The 19,113-nt window shown below is 32.7% G+C and overlaps 1 protein-coding gene across 1 annotated transcript; it reads left to right on the plus strand.

Moving 5' to 3' along the window:
- The first annotated feature begins 15,465 nt into the window (after positions 1 to 15,465).
- Positions 15,466 to 17,746, plus strand: LOC128156063 (putative ankyrin repeat protein PA3287). Its single transcript, XM_052818053.1, has 4 exons — positions 15,466 to 15,887; positions 16,257 to 16,358; positions 16,663 to 16,869; positions 17,317 to 17,746. The coding sequence occupies exons 1-4, from the start codon at positions 15,587 to 15,589 to the stop codon at positions 17,526 to 17,528; spliced, it is 822 nt and encodes a 273-aa protein (XP_052674013.1). The 5' UTR covers positions 15,466 to 15,586; the 3' UTR covers positions 17,529 to 17,746.
- The last annotated feature ends 1,367 nt before the right edge of the window (positions 17,747 to 19,113 follow it).

Below are 19,113 nucleotides of genomic sequence, written 5' to 3' on the forward strand. Positions count from 1 at the left end.
ATATTTAACATTAAAATTATAAACACATTTGTACACTATACACGATAATAGGTTATATTCAAATTCTATCAATATCTAGCTTTTTTTAATTAATATTCAAAACATGTTTAAAGATACTCCTAAGATTATCATGGACAGAAACTTTACTCATTTCAACGTTAGCAGAGCTTCAAAATCTCATCGTTTAATTAATCTAAAATACTGAAACACATGTATTATTCTCTTTAATGTGCATTTGACAGTCGGTCTAAATTAAAAATATATAATTTATAGCGGTTCAGTGTTAAAAGCGACTTCCTATGCATCAGCATACTTATTTATCCAAGCAATATTGATATTGTCGTTTCGAAAATTTATTATGTTAAAGTTCTAGTCTATTATTTATTAATTGTCATAAATGCAAATGCGATTCTATATTACCAATTGCTGAAGTTTAACACAACATGCAATTATTTCTGCAGTACAATACCTATTTTTACTTTAATCTAAGTGAGAATTAGGTTAAATTAAAATATTTTCTAAAACAAAACACCATGATTGCGTTCTTTTCAAGACATAAAGAATACAAAACATCAACTATCAAAAGTAGTTTTCAAATTTTTGAAAACAATTTACAATTAAGAAGAATTATTCACCGGCAGCATACGATTTCCCTCGTTTTTAATCTCTGAACACCTCTGGTATAATCCACGTATCTAAGTTAATCAAAGTCCAAAAACTCTAGTTTGTTTTCAATTAAGCAAATCTGCATCGTCAACACAAAGTTCTTCGGTATAGTAAAATACCTAACTACTGACTATTTGGACGATTACAAGTTTATTGTCCCCCCTCGAGAACAACTATTTTCCTCTGCTTCACCTCATAAAATGAATATTGTCGAGGGGAACAATAAACTTGCTATCGTCCTCATAGGCAGTAACAGGTATAAATTGAAACAAGGAATACAAACATTAAACTTTCTTTGAAAAACATGATTATGTATTAGTAAAGAAATTATTTGATTACTTCATGTGATTACAGATATATTTATTTACAATACGTGTGAATCTTTACCATTTTACTTTGATATTTAAAGTACGCCAAGACGAAGACTGGTATGTGCATTTGACTACACCAGAAATAATTTGATTCGAAAGATATGTGCTGTAATATTAGCCATTGATCTAAATGTTAGTTCAAGGTCACTGCACACCCTTTGCTTAGAATCGCTATACATATGAAAGATAAGCAAGAAATGAATTTTATGGTAAATACATGTATTATATGATCCAGAAAAGTATTTTTCAAAGAGTTCTGATAAGACATTGACTAAGAAAAATGGTTCAAGGCCACTACATAACCTTTTTCCAAAGGCTTGAAGTATGAAATTTTTTGGGACAACAGGGGAGACTATATGCCAGTGGTCCAAACAAGGATTAACATATGTCTGCTATGACCTTAACCTTGGTTATGTTGGTTTAATGTCAGGGCACATGTTTTACTCAAAGCAAGTGAAGTAGGACGAACATATGATTGGACAGACGCAGATTGGAGCCCTAATAATGTTCATGCAAATCGGTCATATATCAATATGTCGCATATTAGATAACAATTATTGCATTTAACAGTTGCACATCTTCAAATGCATTTGACGCAATTTATCCAACATTATATATCATAATGGTTAAACAGGCAAATAAGCAACAAATAATATTGCATTACATGTACACAAAAAATCGATGCGGTTTATAGAAAAAAAATCATTAAGGAGAACTGACTTTACAAGGTTCAAAATTCTCCAGCATTATTTAAATAATAGTTTGATTCAAGACACAATAATATTCAAGATCGCCATCAAGGTCATCATGTTTTAAATCAGAATGAAAATGTTAATAAATAAGGGAATGTAAGTTGGGATTTGACTGTCTTTTTTAAAGTTATGGTGTTTTTAGGGCTTTCTGTTGTTGAAAACTGGACATACATTTAAAAACAAATACAGGCATTAAAAACCTTTAATAATTTACTGATGTTGAGAATGTCCTTAATTTTTGACTTCGGATTCTTAATGAGTTACATTGCTAGCTTACTATATACAATTTCTATTAAAAACTGCTTTGTTCATTTCAAACCTTTAAATGGTCTTATTTATGTTCAAAACTACGAATTTAAAGAATAAGGATAAGTTTTATAAAATCATTAACACCACATAATCTTCCTTCTCTAAATTTGATAGAGAGCAACTACTATATCGGCTATTAAGCCTTTAGAGTTAACACTGAATGTTTGATAGAGTACAATAATCTTCGATGTACTATATGTAATACTATCTTTTAATGAATGTGCCAGTGTTACAGTAACAGATTAAAGCTGAAATTGTATATTGTCAAAGAACGACCGAGTCTGGAAGATGTATTATCCAATCAAAATTAGACAATGTAGAATATTACGACCAAATGACCTCACTGAATAATTTAGCAATACATTTTCAAACACATCAAACTTCTTATTTTTCTTGTTTAAGATTAGTTAATTAAGGTAACATTACAGATGAGTAATTCTTTTGAAATGCTGAGAATTATACATAGGAGAAATTTACATTAAATAAGGAAAAAAATATTATAGCGCAAACAAAACTACAAGATAAAACGATGTTGAGAAGAGAACTAATTATATGCACGCGTGGGCTGTTATGTCCACTGATGTCTTTATGGCCGATAATTACAATCTGAAAAAATTATCATTTTTCAAAATTGCGGGGGAGGGCGAACCTACTGATAACTCTTTTTAAATGTCGACAGCAGGAAAAAATTTAATTAAATTATTCCAGCAAATCTCAAATCTTTGCCTTTGTCCTTACTTAAAAGGAAAAAAACACGCAAGTTAATTTATCAAACCCTTTTATGCTTTGATTAAATCATAATGGTTTTTCCCTTAATAAAGATGCAAAAAGGGAGATAATGTACAGTATATGCCTTGAATAACAGCATTGTAATTTTTAAGGGATGAGAATTAATTCACAGGATGAACCTCTGCCATTCAGTTTACTGAAATGTGACTGAAAGGTAACTGAAAGGTGACTGAATGGCATAGCTGTACCATTCAGTCACCTTTCCAGACCTTTCAGTTAATATTCAGTTGACTGAATGGCAGAGGTTCATCCAATGATTTTTAACATATATGTAACATATAATTATATGCGACATAAGCTGCAAGAATAGTTTCAATACGAAAATTAAAATGTGTTGACACACGGGATTAAAAAAAATTAGTCTGAGATATTTTCAACCACTCTGTACTTACCAATGTTGTGATGTCATGCCTTGATAAACTCTGCTGAGAAGAGCTGAGAAGACCTGCTAATATATCAAACTAAAAAGTGCTTTCAAAATAACTCATTTTAAATTTGAATTTCAATACAAATTGCTAGTATATATAGTTCGTGTAGAGATGTAATTCAGCTTTTGGTTATATGAAAGAACTTGGATTTATCTGTATTTATCAATTAGTACTTTTATTTGGTTGTTTTCAACACTGAACTTTGCATTTTGTCAACTCGTTTAAAGGAACCATTTTGAATTTTTTTCTCTCGATATTAACGCACTTTGAACAAAAACATGTTCAGAGTTTGGTCGAAATAAATGATACTTTTATATGCAATAAATATTTGTTTTAACCTTTTTTAGCTCAATGGAATACATTTAAAAAAGCATTCTCAGAAAATCAACAACAGGAAGTTTTATTAGCTGGCAGGGTCATTGTTTAGCTACAAACATGACTCTGAAATTGTTCCATGTATATTGGAAGAGGACACTGCAGTAACAACAAATTAGTACAAAACATTATTATTCTGGAAAAAGAAAACTGCTTTGAAATACAGCAAATGTTCATTTAAAACACACCATTTTGATATCATGCAAAATTAACATGAGGCACTCTAAGAGATTAGCATGATACAGGTTAAATTTATATTTCCAGTTCTACGTGGTCAAAGGGAATAAACTCCAATTTTGGTAGAGGAACTCCGAGTTGTTTTTCACAGGAAAACTATTCAGTATACGTATCAAATTCACACCTTGGTTCACACTTTAACAGAGAAAATGATCTTTTGATTAAAACTGGACAAAGCTAGAGCTAATAACATGTCTGTTCACAGACAAATATGTTTTTACAACCATCTCAGTGGGTTTAAGTTGTATACTGTGTATGTATTTTTTCATGTAAAGGGAAAAAAGAGGAACCTTGATGAGTAAACTTTTTTCTACTTCCTGTTTTAAATTTCTTTTTTTCTCTTTTTCTTTTTTCTTCTTTCTCTTTTTATGTTTCTATGAAAATATTGCTTTCTTTTTCACATAAAGATTCAGGAGGATTATATCATTTTTTAATTCAAGATCGACTTGAGCTTGAAAAACGAACACTGATTTATCTAAATAAATGTTACTATTCGCTGAAATTATTCTTGGTCGTAAAAATCGAAAGCAGATAAAAAAAAAGCTGTGTAAATCAAAGTGACTTATTTATTTAAGTACTTCGTTGAGTTTAAATATTTAAGGGGGATGTGTACACCAAAAAGGTTTAGGAAATTTTTGTTGCATGCATTTGTTACTAATAATAGGCAAAGTATTCAAGAATAATAGGCCTCAAAGTACAATACTCTATTTTTCAGAGAATTTTTAAAATATCAGTCTGCTTCCAGATAACCCTTTATATGTCAAATTTTTGAACATTTCTGTTTTAAAACTCTTATGAAAGTGAAATGTTATAAAGTTTGAAAATGAAAAACAAAATAATCAAAATAGAAACAATATTTGTTGGTTAATGAGATGAAAAAAAGGAAATTGAATAAAATTGAAAAATTAAAAGAAATGCTGAATTATTGCAAAAATCTTGGTTTGAAAGATCCTGTTTAAGAGTTGTCTTTCTTGATTTTACTTGGTCTCAAATATCCTGGGACCCATTTTCTAATTAAAAAAAATCACGAAGAACATTTTTAAAAAGGTACAATTATATGCTAGAATGTAGGAATAAGGTTAGTAGTGCTTATGATAATGTTTGAATCTGAAAAAATATAATTATTATGAATGCATTATATATATATTTAAAACAAAAACAAAATGCTTGTAGTTACATTACCTTTTACTTTTTTATATACAATACAAATTATACACAACCATATTGTGGTAATTAAAAACATGCTCTTTTTCAAGATTCTGTCATTCCCTCATTTGACTTGCAAATCCGGACTTCCACTACTATTACTACCTAGCTCTATCTATTTTAATTACAATACATTAGTTAAGTGTCAAACTTTCAATGCAAGTCTTATACTGCAAATGTTTTAAATTTGGGAAGATGGGATCAATTAATACAAGAGATGGTACTACGGAACTTTAGTTTTATATTAATCATGCATATATGGTTCATTTGAAAATATTATATCTGCTCACCTTTACCGATAATCACTCATATATACTCTCCCAAAAAAGAAACGCAACATGTATTATTTTACAAGTTTTTGTCAGATAGAAAAATAAATTTTAAATACTTAATACATTGCGTGAACAGTTCAATAATGTTCATAATGAAAGTCATTTGTGTTAGTTGTAAACATTTAAAAGACAAAATTCAAAACAAAAGGTTTAACGAACGTTTATTTGCACAAATACATCAGTATCTTGTGTGGCCACCGTTTGCTTGCAAAACTGTTGTAACTCGTATTGATTGAATCAAACGTTAAATTTGGCCCTGGGATATTCTTTGCCATTCCTCGTGTAGTGCCTGCTGTAATTGCAGAAGAGTTTGCGGGGCTGGTTGACGCATGCGCACACGTTTATCCAACTGATCCCAGAGGTGTTCAATGAGATTCAAATCCGGGAAACTTGATGGCCAGGGTAACACAGTGACGTTGTGGTCAGCAAGAAAGTCGACAGTAACACGTGCTGTGTGCGGTCTGGCGTTGTCGTGCTGAAAAACCTCTCTCTGCGTGTTTATGACTGGAAGAAGGTGCGGCTGGAGGATATCCTCGCAATACCTTTGCGCCGTTAAATTGCCAGGAACAAGAACCAGTGGCGTCCGTTGATTGTAAGAAATAGCGCCCCACATCATAACACTGCCCCCACCGAATCTGTCAACTTCTACCACACAGTTGTTTGCAAAACGTTCATTTTTTCGCCTGTAAACACGCACTCTGCCATCTCGGAGCTGTAAAATAAATCTGCTTTTATCACTAAACCAGATTCTTCTCCAATTCCTAAGTGTGTTGCACCATCCAACCCGTGCACACCGATGTTGTCTCCCCAAGATAGGACCAAAATAAGGTCGTCTGGCTCGCAGTCCAACTTCTCGTAGGCGATTGCGCACTGTTTGTGCGGATATTCTGCGAAGGCCATGTATGCTTGAAGCAGTCTGTGTTGCTGTGTTGCTGTAACTGTCCTGTTGCGTAGATGGAGAATACGTATATAGCGATCCTGTTGCACAGTTGTAATACGCGGACGACCAGTTCGCGGCCTATTATTTGACGTCCCAGTCTGTAAATATCTCTGCCAGAGACGAGAGATTGTACTCCTGTGAACATTATAATGTTGAGCAACAACATATTGTGACTCCCCAGCTTCGAGACGCCCTATTGCGATATTGCGCGAAACAAAGTCTAATCTAGGCATACGTAAAAATCGTCCTACAGCTAACAAGGGCAAACATTTAATTCATGCGATAGTATTATTTTGTAAACACACACCACACATAAAAATTAACAAAAATGTAGGCGTGTAAAGCGCTTTCCACTTTCTTGAAACACCAATCGAACAATGTTCCTATTTTAATTTCGCAACAGTTACAGTTGATCGCACATCAGATTTGCCATTTAAATTCATTCCTGGTAATATGGAAACCTAAGCATATCATTAAAAAACTTGCTTTCAGTTCTTTTATATACAAACATTTCTTTTGCAAAAATGATACCACATGTTGCGTTTCTTTTTTGGGAGAGTATATTTATGATCGTCTATTGCAGATGACATGACAAATATGTATGGTGGCAGGGGATAGTTTTTTTGGTCGAGGAAATGTGAGGCAGATAGTGCTCATATATGAGATTTAATTTTTCAGTGGATATTTAAATTTGCTAAAATTGGTTTGCATGCAGGGGACACATGGTCCCGACTCTTGAGAATTTTTAAACATTTCAGAATAAAACAAGTACAACTTACATATAGCACTATAAAGAACAGCCAGGGACGGTCTCAAAATTTTCTGAAAAATTGCCCTTTTTTCACATTTTCACGGGTCCAGAACCACGCTCCAGTCCCGAGCAACTGCCATAAACTACCATAGGATTTGTAGCTTAATGTATAACCATGCAAATAATCACCAATTGATGGGGGGTCAATCACCTTCTTTTCGAGTGACATTTCGTGTTCTGAACCCACCCTACTTTTCAAGCACAAAACCGAAAGTGAAAATTTTGGCCTCAGTTTCGCATTTTTATTCCATATCTGATGAAAAGTGCTACCAGTATTAAAGTGTCATATATCAATGAAATTGACATGAGCTCCTCTATCCACAAAATGAATGCAATAAATATTCTAGCAATTTATACCCCTCAAATAACCAGCCAAACCCCAGGTCCTCCATTTATTTCAAAATTTTGACCGGGTCTTTCCTTCGAAACTATCCCCTGCCACCTATTGCCAATAACAGGGAAACAGTACATTATTTCGATTTCACGTTTTCTGTACACAACAGCTGATAATCAATGTTAGTTGAAAGCTTTAATCACGAAAGGAATTGACATATTTTCTAAGCGTTTTTTCGTGATTTCATTCTTATCTCATCTCACTCGTTAGAAGAGTTCAATTGAGCGGTGTATAGCTATTTTGTACCACGATATAATGCTATCAATCCGGAATAAAATGGCGTTTCAAACGGATGTCAGACATATTGTGACGATGTAGCCTTCCACCTTAAACCACGACCAAACCCAAATCAAATAATAAGAAAGGATATACATGTATTCGAAATTAAATTTCTGAATTGAAAGCAAATTAGTTGTTTTACAAAAATATAAATAATTTTCTGTTTTATCGTTGGACAGTTTCACTTAATTCAAAGAGTAGTTTGTATTATTTTACTTGCATGATCGTCACTAAATACAATTCTTTTACCTCAAGGAATCCAAAAGATAAGACAAATACCTACATAAAGCTTATATTAGATAGTTGGTATGACTTAATTGCACCAAAGGAAATAAACAAACCATCTTAATAAGGACATTTTCATTATTTATTTTTTACATTCTATTTATATCTTTTTGCCCAAGTTATGTTTTTGCGTGTTTACAGGGTATATAATTCTTGTAGAAAAGTTTCTGTGAAGAATCTTCATGTATATGATTTTTCTTTCAAAGCAGATTTAGTTTACCTTGTCAAGCAGCTCAGAGATGACCGCTATGGACATGAGCACTAAGATAGAACTCGGGACATTGAATAAAATACTGGAAGGCTGTCGGTGAATAATGAGAAATGTCACATTATAAATTGTAATAAATTTACTTTGTTATACATTTATTATATGACATCCACCTACAACCTTTGTAGGTTAAAAGGGCATGGAGGATGAGATCATATCAGTGGAAACTTTTCATACAGCGGATAATGAAAAATCTGCAATCATTTTGGCTATTTTCAAACGACAGTAAATAAATATCACTTTTTATGCACTATAGACGTAACTTCGATATTAACCATAGGCGTGTTTTTTTCAAGATAAATAAAAAATGTTTGAGCTTAAATACAATTGACTTACCAAATATGAAATTTGGTATATACCAAGGCAAATCCACATGTCCAAGAATGACAGGTATATGTAGAAATGCTTCCTGTAATCTGGACATTGTTGAATGGTTTTTCCTTTAAAAAAAATCGCGTCACGGAAAAAAAAGTTTGGGAAAAAAATTGTCTGCAACTAAAATGTAAACAACAATTAAGTTGAGCATATTTCAAAATGTTTGATCAAACATATTATTGGTCAGAGACAATCCAAGACTTTTCTATAGGGAAGGTCATTTACTGAGACTATCGTATACAATATAAAATAGCAACAAACAGAAGCCAAGTACATTGAAATAAACAGTATTTGAGACCAGAACATTATAATTTTATACGAATTATATTCGTTTCTGCTTGCGTACAACGGACTTGCCCAATTTCACTGGGTAAGGTTCTTTACTTTCCTTCAATGTCACGCAAACGCTGCGCAACGTAAAGGAAAAATTTGTTTTACTCGGAAAACGTACTACTAGGACTACTAGGTAAATCATAAACCTCACTGGGGGTGGAAATAGGTCAAATCATTCAGAGTACATATGATATGATCTACTTTCATTTTTAGCTCACCTAAAATGAAAGCTCAAAAGAGCTTTTCTGATCACTTTTTGTCTTTAAATGGTTTACGTTTTTCACATCTTGAACCACTGGACTAGTTTTAACTAAATGTGGCACAAAATATTCTAACGTAAAGAGAATTCAAGTTTGTTAAAAAAAATGTTCAAACTTTTTTAAGGGAGATCATGAAGATTAAATATTCTAGGGATCAAAAAAAGCTTGCCAAATGTGCTTATATGTAATAGCATGCGAAAAATGTGCATATATGCAATATTACGCGAAAAAACAGCTAATATATATTTTAATATATGATCAAAAATCCCTAAAATAAAATACACAATTAGTTGCCAAGGTTTTGAAGATGAGGGATTCAAATTTCCAAATTTTGAAATTCAAGTGAAGTCACTTCAATTAAATTGGATCAAAAGTTTTTTAGTGCAAATGAAGCAAAGTGAGAAAAGTTAATAAACGCTTTCACAGGAACTATGAATAACACTCATCTCCTCTTAACACGTTCAAGGAAAAAGAAATTGTTTGAATGAAATCAGTCTAAATCCTCCTATTTTTACAGAGTGTCTATAGTTTAACAATTATATATGTATGGAAAAGAAACCAATCTTTTTCTCAGAGTGGTATAAACATGGAATAATGTTTTTAGAGGATATTCTTAACAACAATGGTACTCTCTTAACTTTAGATGAGTTTTATGAACGATTCAGATTCAAACCATCATTTTTGCAATATACTAGCTTTCTTTCTTTAATTCCGAAAACCTGTCAAAACATCTTCGCTAGCCAAGGGTTTTCGGACCGAAAACCTTTGGCTAGCGAAGATGGTCAAAAAGGGAAACACATATTCTCTCAAGTGAACGGGACCAAAACTACACTTTGAATATTCAGGGAAAGCTTGTACCTTTATGTAAGCTAACTTGCAAATATATTTACTGGATTTTGCTCAACAGCTGCAAGGATTTAACCCCCTGTATTACAAATTGTCGGAAATTTTTAGTTTAGAAATTCCTACATCTGATTACAAAAAAATATTCAATTACCTTTTTCAGTGCTGCACAATCTCTTCAGTTAAAATTATTACACATGTACATATCAAGTCTTTATGTAAAATGGAACTCAGACCAAATTCTAATTGTAATATTTGTAATGAAATTGACCCAATACACAACAGATTTTTCCTATGCAGAAGCATGTAAGTATTTTGGAAAGACTTAATACTGTAAACGTTTTATATTTGGCCTATACGATATTTCGCAGAAATTAGTTTTTGAACAAGTTGACGTGGATTTGAATTAGCGTATTCCTGAATGTGAGTATTCTTATACATTTAGTTATGTACTTTAATTTGCGGAAGTCAAATCCTTTGCAGAGAGTGATTTGAAAGAAAAAAAGGAGATGTGGAACAATCACAGTATTCGGCGGCAGAAACTAGGTGATACAATCCCAGGAATTCCAGATGTCCTATTTCACAATCCATAAATTTTTGGAGCATCCAAGTACTTATATACAGTGCCTGAAAATATGTCGATTAGTTTGCTGAGACTAGCTAGGAACGATCATCTTCAAATGAATGGAGACTTTATGAAATTGGCATCATCAATTATTGAAATTTATGGCCTTTCTTCCCCATATGACTTGATAGACTGGACCACTGCCAGGCACTTGTAAAAATTTCTAAGCGAGATAATTTCATATTTATTTTATTTACAGTACAGTATGTATAAACCAAGTGTCATTTTCTGTAACTTAGGGTGTGTTTGTAACCTAGTGTGTGTCATGATACCTTCTTTTGTTTTTATCTTAATATGCATGCTCTGTAACTTTGGCCAAAGGTGGCCCTTTATTTACTTGAAACATTGTTTTGTGAGTAATTTTTGTGGAGTGACCTTTAACGAAGTTGCCTAGTCAGAGGTTGATAGTTTAAGACCAAACTGCAAGTACATGTAATATCTTTTTAAAATGCTTTTCATTCTTTTGATGACCTTTAAGGCCTTTTAGGGTCCATTGTATTGACCATGATGTCTTTAGATGAATTTTGGCATTTTAAAGTCGGTAGAATAGCAAATATGAAAATTATGTCAAATGGACTTTTAAATGTTGACAATTCTATGGTATACTGTTCTAGACCTATCAGTCCTGGATTTAAAAAAAAGTTATTCCATGCAACTCTCATTAAACAAATAAACATAACAATGAAATTGTTAATCTAAATAGAAATTAAACATTGTGAATTTTGATTTCATTTCATGGGAACTGACCCCTTTCCTTTATTAGTAGAATTTATTGCATACATAGGGATTCAATCATTGTGTTCTGAGCTTTTCCAAATGATGTCTGAACAGGATTTCTTTTGTGAATTTGCTTTCTTTTTCATGCATTCCTGTAAAGCTGTTTGATCTATTTTCATGATAAACCTGTATACAAAATTTCATTTCAATATGTTCATCCTCTGCGAAGAAAATGAACGCAAACTGTTGGTGGACCGACCGACCGACTGACAGACCGACCGACAGCAGCAAAGCAATATGCCCTCCCTTCTTCGAAGGGGGGCATAATAATCGAGTGTGCCATTTGATTAATTCATTACCTTGTCTACTTAGAGGAGACGAAAAAAAAACAAAAAAGGAGCAAAATTTATCAGTATATGGTCTAACTTTACGAGACGAAGGCATTGATAAAAACTGATAAAAATGCACAGTCTGGTGACCCAACAATTTCATTTCTTGAAACTTTTCACTTTGAAAGTATCTTGATGCTTTAATAAGTATATTAAATCAAACAAATGTGAAGCAAATTCGATTCCAGTGGCATTAGTTTCACGATTTTGGTAAATGGTTCGATTCTTATCCTTAGGATGTACTCAGTTTGACTACAATATATAATTATGCCCAAAAGCAGAAAGGATTTTAAGATTAAATGTTTGCACATTCACTTTATTACCAAAGATCCCCTACCTACCACTATAGGACCTGATTTTTTAGGCAAGGAATTTCGTTATTTTCATTGATGCTTCCTTGTTTATCGGAATCGTACTTCATTCCTCTTCTAGATTGCTAGTACAGTTCTAAACCAAATTCGTTACTCTCTGGGGTTGTGCAATATTTCCTAAACATTTTAATATATTCCTCTTACTTTACAGATTTCATTCGCCAAATCTTTTAAATTATAGGCTTTTTAGGCTAAGAGAAGTTGAAAAACGTGTAAATTTGTTAACACACGAGACACAATCATAATGACGAATAGCCATATGTCACCCAAGTCACAAAATCTCATAGGACTTCAACTCGTGGTCTAAGGTTTACAAACTAAGCTTATTCGCTTCCTATAAAAGACGTTGATACATGCATGTAAATGCTATAATAAGCTAAAGTAATTTTTATAAAATATGTTGAAAATATCACCATCTTTTATGATTGTTTACATTACTGGACCTCTAAATGTAAAACAGCAAAGTGGGAGCGAGTAGCGGGTTATAATTTTACCGGTATTACAACAATGACAAAATGACATATTTCACCATCTTTTATGATTGTTTACATTACTGGACCTCTAAATGTAAAACAGCAAAGAGTAAGCGGGTAGAGGGTTATGATTTTACCGGTATTACAACAATGACAAAATAACATATTTCATCATCTTTTATGATTGTTTACATTACTGGACCTCTAAATGTAAAACAGCAAAGAGGGAGCGAGAAGAGGGTTATAATTTTACCGGTATTAACATAATGACAAAATAATATATTTCACCATCTTTTATGATTGTTTACATTACTGGACCTCTAAATGTAAAACAGCAAAGAGGGAGCGAGAAGAGGGTTATAATTTTACCGGTATAACAACAATGACAAAATGACATATTTCACCATCTTTTATGATTGTTTACATTACTGGACCTCTAGATGTAAAACAGCAAAGAGGGAGCGAATAGCGGGTTATAATTTTACCGGTATTACAACAATGAAAAAATGATAATAACAAACTTTCAACTATCTCAAAAATCCATAAAACGAAATACAAATTCAAAGCATAGCTAACATGGACCTCTTAAAGGTTGCGATAGGATCAGGTGCCATGGAGGAGTGAGAATCCTCTGCTGACCGGTCACACCCGCCGTGTGCTCTTTGTCGTAATCGAGAAAAAAAGGAAAACTCTGTTGACAATTAGGTGATTAATTATGGTCTAACAATTAGTATGAAAAACGTCAGTCAGCATGCGACCCAGTGGAAGATTGTACTTGCTGATAAGGTCGTTGTATCGACCATAGAACTTACGAAAAGATGACTTCAAACGAAACTGATGATAGTCCTGTTTTATCAACTTGTTTGTCAGTAGCTTGCCTCGCCTAAGAAACTGATCATACGAAGAACATGCCCTTGTCTATCGAATTAACTGAGAGACAAAAACACCATAAGCAGGTGATGAAGGTATATTGCTACATAAGTAAGGAAAGTTGACTATAGAAAAATTGATTCATCTCGTTAATCATAAAGTTTTGTTGTTAGGTTACCATCAACGTCCATTTCCAGTAAAATATTCAAATATGAAACAGATGACGCAGACTCAGTGGTATCTTATTTCAAGTTCACTGGGATTATATCGAGTCGACGTGAGCATGGAAATAACAATTATTAATTGATAATACGTCGTCAATATACCCAAATGTCGAGTTGAAGGCCATAGCGAGTGATTTTTTTTTCCACGTACAAGTTGTTTAATAAATTCTGCTTCATACAAAAATAGGTCTGCTAACAATGGGGCACAATTGGTACCCATGGGAATTCTAACAGATTGTTGGAAGACTGGATTTCCAAAAACTACATAGATGTTGTCTATCAGAAACTCAAGCATGTAAGTAGTTTAAAATTCTTTTTACAGAGATCCAATAGCAATATGTCACCTGAGTCACTAAATCCCATAGGACTACTACTTGAACACATGGTCTTTGGTTTACAAACTAAACTTACTCGCTTCTTATAAAACACGTTCATGTGTACATATAAAATGTTTTTAAAAAATCACTAATTTTTATGCATTGTTTAAATTACTGTGTCTGTAAACGTAAAACAGCAAAGAGGGAGCGAGTAGCTGGTTATAATTTTACCGGTATTACTTCAAGTAGTTTAAAATTCTTTTTACAGAGATCCTTGTTTATGAAGGAAAATCCGTATATTATAAAAATGCTACTACATTTATTACGACCCTTTTTTAAAATCTAACTTTTTATTTAAAAACTAAACGAATTTATCTGTGATGTTTAAACGGCATGTACCCTCGCTGCTTGTTAAATATAATTAAATATTACCGAAAAAAATGAGTACACTCAGATATTTGTGGTTGGTTGTAGACGTTTGTGACACCTTAAAAAATATCTAGCATGTATCGGACGTGACAACAGTATGTCAAGATGAACGAAAAGGAAGTTTATTTCCTCTTGATAATTTGACCTTGACCTTATTTTTATGATGAACCAAGCCGTCAAAAGCCTCTGGACAAGTCACTTGAAACGGACTCCTTGAATGGGGCCTCTGCACTGCATTCACCTTAAATAAGTAAATTAGTAAAGCTAAAGTTCAGAGACCACTTATCATCCGATAAATTAACTCTCAATCTACATGTACATGTATAAAATGAACGAAAATACATTTACATCATCATTTCAATATTGATAAACAAAATTTCTTAATCACATGTTATTTGTAACAAGAATATAGAAAAATGAAGTAAACACGATTTTCGATACAGTGCTTCTTAAAATGGTGCATTTTGACGACCAGCTGCATTTTTGTATACCGGTTTCAAACAGCCTGGCTAAAATAATGAAACTGTATTTCCTAAAGAAAGCCAAGCAGGACCGACGAACATTGATTTGATAACCTTCCATTCACATTTTGTTGTATTGCCATATCATCCATCATATTTTTATATTTTCTTTATCTCAACCGAGCATAATGCGCTTCTGCAACCGTCTGTGAAGTTGTCAGTGTGCATGACCTCGTTGTCAAGATTGGGGTTGAAGCTCTATAAAGCATTGAATGAGGAGGAGTCAACTGTCACTTTTATGAGATGTAAAAGGTTTCAACCTTAGTATCTTTGCTTTTAGTGGAAGTCAGTGATACACGCACTTTGTAAAAATGTATAAACGGCCGTGTAAAGGACAAAAGACGCCGATTTTTTAAGAATATCAATTATTGGTTTTGTTTTACGCTGTGTGAAAACAATGGACAAGATAACCATGAAAACATACCCAAGAAGAAGGTTTTCCCAAAAAGCACCAATATTGATAAGACGAAAAAGATTGGCTTCTAACGGAGAGATTCTCGAAACACAAGATTTTCCTGATACTGTTGCTATAGGAAATGATATATTTCAATGTGTGTTATCAGGCGATGAAGAAACAGTTAAGAATTACTTAAAATTAGGAAAGAACCCAAATCTTCGAAATAAAAACGGAAATTCCCTTATACACTTGGCAGTTGAAGCAGGAGATCCTGACATCGTGGAAATGTTTTTATGTGATGGTAAATACGTGCAGTTGCCCAAAGTATCAAGTTTTTCTCAAAAGAACGATTTAGTTAAAAATTGAAACAATGATTACTCTTAAGTTGTATTTTGTTAGTATTTGTATAGTTTTGTTTATTTATGCAAAAAATTACGAAAATATAAATAACTACAAATTTTCTTCTTTTATAGGCAAAAATTCATAAAAGAACAAAACAGTATATGAAATTATTATTTTTTCTTTTTAGAAAAATGTAAATATTTGGGTTTTAAAAAAATAAAATTATACAATTATGTAAAAAAAAAAAAGTGTAGTCAGGGTATAATGCGCTTTTGGAGTCGAATGAAATGTATGTTACTTTCAAGTAATGCGCTTTTCTCATGAACAGATCGGTGCCAGGTTGACGGTATTAACGACTTGGGTCAAACACCTCTGATGTGTGCAATTACATTGAATGATTTGGAACTCGTCAAACTTTTAATGAAAGCAGGTATATTCTCTAATTTCCCCCTCATGTTTTTAAACGCACAACAAATAAAACACTATTTATCAGTTTAACAAAAAGAAAAAGCAAAAACTAAAAACCATGCTTGTAACTTCTTTTTCCTTTAATTGTCCTAGTAAATGCATCATGCATCTCTTAATTCTCATTTTTTGGTTAAATTTTGTTGACAAAGACAATGTTAATAAAAAAAAAAAAATTATATTTCCTTGAATGCATGTAAATTAAAGTGTCCTAGTATTTTAGTTGAATCAAATGTATGGAAAGTGCATGTTACCTCCATTTTTGACAGGTGCTGATGTAGAAATAAGGGATAAAACTGGGAAAACATCCTTGCTGATCGCCTTACAAGACTGCAACTACGAAATAGCCGATTACTTAATCAAGCATGGATCTGATGTTAACGCCACGGATGCACTGGGGCATAGCGCTTTGTTTATCGCTATCAACACTCTAGATAGCGGATGTGTCAAAATAGCTTCAAAACTTCTGAAAGCAGGTAATATTTCATATATGTAAATGATATCTTTTTGAAGTCTAATGTAATTTTTTTTTTTCAATTCTTCTTGTTTATCCTGATATTTTTATCAAAGAAAAATCCAATACATCCGAGATATTTTCTAACAGAATGATTTAAAAGCTTTGTATCACTAATCAATGATAAACTTCAAGTTAGGTTAGTAGGAAGACCATTGTGTTCATGTCTCTAAAAGCAGACACCCACGTACGAGCGTTTCGTTCTTTCTAAGTTCTGATACAACGACCTATATGCGATCATTTACCTTATTTGCCAATGCATGTTTACGCGTAAAACTAAAGGAAATTACCTCAAGGAGACATGTACGTAAACGGAAACAAACGGGTGCTAATTTGCCACCCAGTAAGGTGTGGGAAGAGATAACATTTGAAGCAATCCTATTTTCATTTGAAATGCTTTATCTTTCAGATTACTCTCTAGAAAAGGACAAGGAGTGGTTGATGAGAGAAGGTCTTGATATTGAAATAAAAAAGTCTCATGGTCGAATGAGCCGCGTTCTTCGGAAAGTGTCATGTGGAATGAACCATAACGAAAACCAAGATTCCCTTATGTCTTACTTCAGTGTTCGGAAAGCTCCTGATGGACATTCTAGTCTCCATGTGATGACAATTAACAGATAACTTAATTCACTTCAACATGTGTTGATTTGTTAATGTGTTTTCGCAGTTATAATTTAATATATATGATTGTTTTTAAAACCCGCGCTATCTTGAAGATGTACGCACAAATTCAGAATAAATTGTACGAGGACAATTTTGTCATGGAATTTAAGCAAATAAAAATAGTGCATGTAATCAGAAGGTGGTAATACCAAAAACACAATAAATTTATGTTGTAAAAGCATCGTTTTTAATATCTTTTCATTTCGCGAGGAAGAGTAAAACATTCGCATATATCATTCAACATGCGTATGTGAGACACTTCATAAATCGGAGAGAAATTACTTTTAAATTTCCTTCATTTTCAAGTATCAGGAAATAAGAGCTTCATAAAAATATAAAGTGTGCTTAGAAAATCTGGTATTTGTATTCGTAATAAACTATGTCATGTTGTAAATTTATGGTTAACAGTAAATACAAAATTTACAACAGTTGTCATGTTGCAAATTTTGTATTTACTGCCACCCGGTAAATTCAAAATTTACAGCATGACAAAAATATAATTAAATCAACAAATATATCAAATTAAGGTGGAATAACACACCTGGAAAAAGTCACTTAACAGTAAATTATTTGATTATGAACGATATAACGATAAATAAACTGTACATATGACAAATGAGCGAAAAATTTGCAGATTGGGGTTAAAAAATGAATATCTAAAAAAATCAATTCAGTAAGTAACAACAAAAGCCCCCGCGGGATTCGAATTCGGGATGTACGGATCACAAGCCCGACGTTTTTTCCACTCGGCTATACAGTAAGTTACATGTTATCGTCGATAAAATCACTTTAATAAAACGAAACATCGCCATTTTGTGTGACGATGTGTTATTCCACCTTAAGCAAAAGTTTTTGAAGGATAACATGAAATAGGATATTTTCTCTTATGGGCCAAAAATATTAATATCTAAAAGGTCCAATGATAAATTTACCTGTCTGTATTTGAAGACGGTTATATGTTCATGCAAGTGTACTGGATTCAAAATGGGTCACACCTGGCATAAATATAAAATGATTAATCTATCGAGTTTTTATTAAAAAAAACCCTGAAGAATTATGTTCAGTAAAATACAATTTGTCCCAGGCCGAATTGACTTTAAACAACCGACATGCTTTGACCTATAAAATGCGAATACTTGTGTTACGCACATATCTTTTTCATGAGTCATCCACTAAATTCCGCTGCTTGAATCCCATTTTTGCAATTTTGAATAACAGAAACGTTTTGTTGAAACTCTGTTTAATGTTTGTCAGTTAACTGTAGTTATGTAAGCTTTCTTTGCTATCGATGTGATATGCATTACTTTCAAAATCTGTTGCCATGCAACAAATCCTTTCTCTTATCTTTTTTTTTTAAAAACATGATGCTAAATTCAATTTAAACTAAATGATTATGAATCGTCATCAAAGAACTAGTATGCTTTTTATCCGAGCTCCAGGTTGACACAGAATGTTATTATCCTGACACCAGTCATTAACATGATTTACAGTTGCACCTGAGACCTAACAATATTGACGCAGCAAGGCTTACGCATGACTGTCC

The sequence above is a fragment of the Crassostrea angulata genome, chromosome 7 (assembly GCF_025612915.1).
Source record: "Crassostrea angulata isolate pt1a10 chromosome 7, ASM2561291v2, whole genome shotgun sequence".
Taxonomy (NCBI): Eukaryota; Metazoa; Mollusca; class Bivalvia; order Ostreida; family Ostreidae; genus Magallana; species Magallana angulata.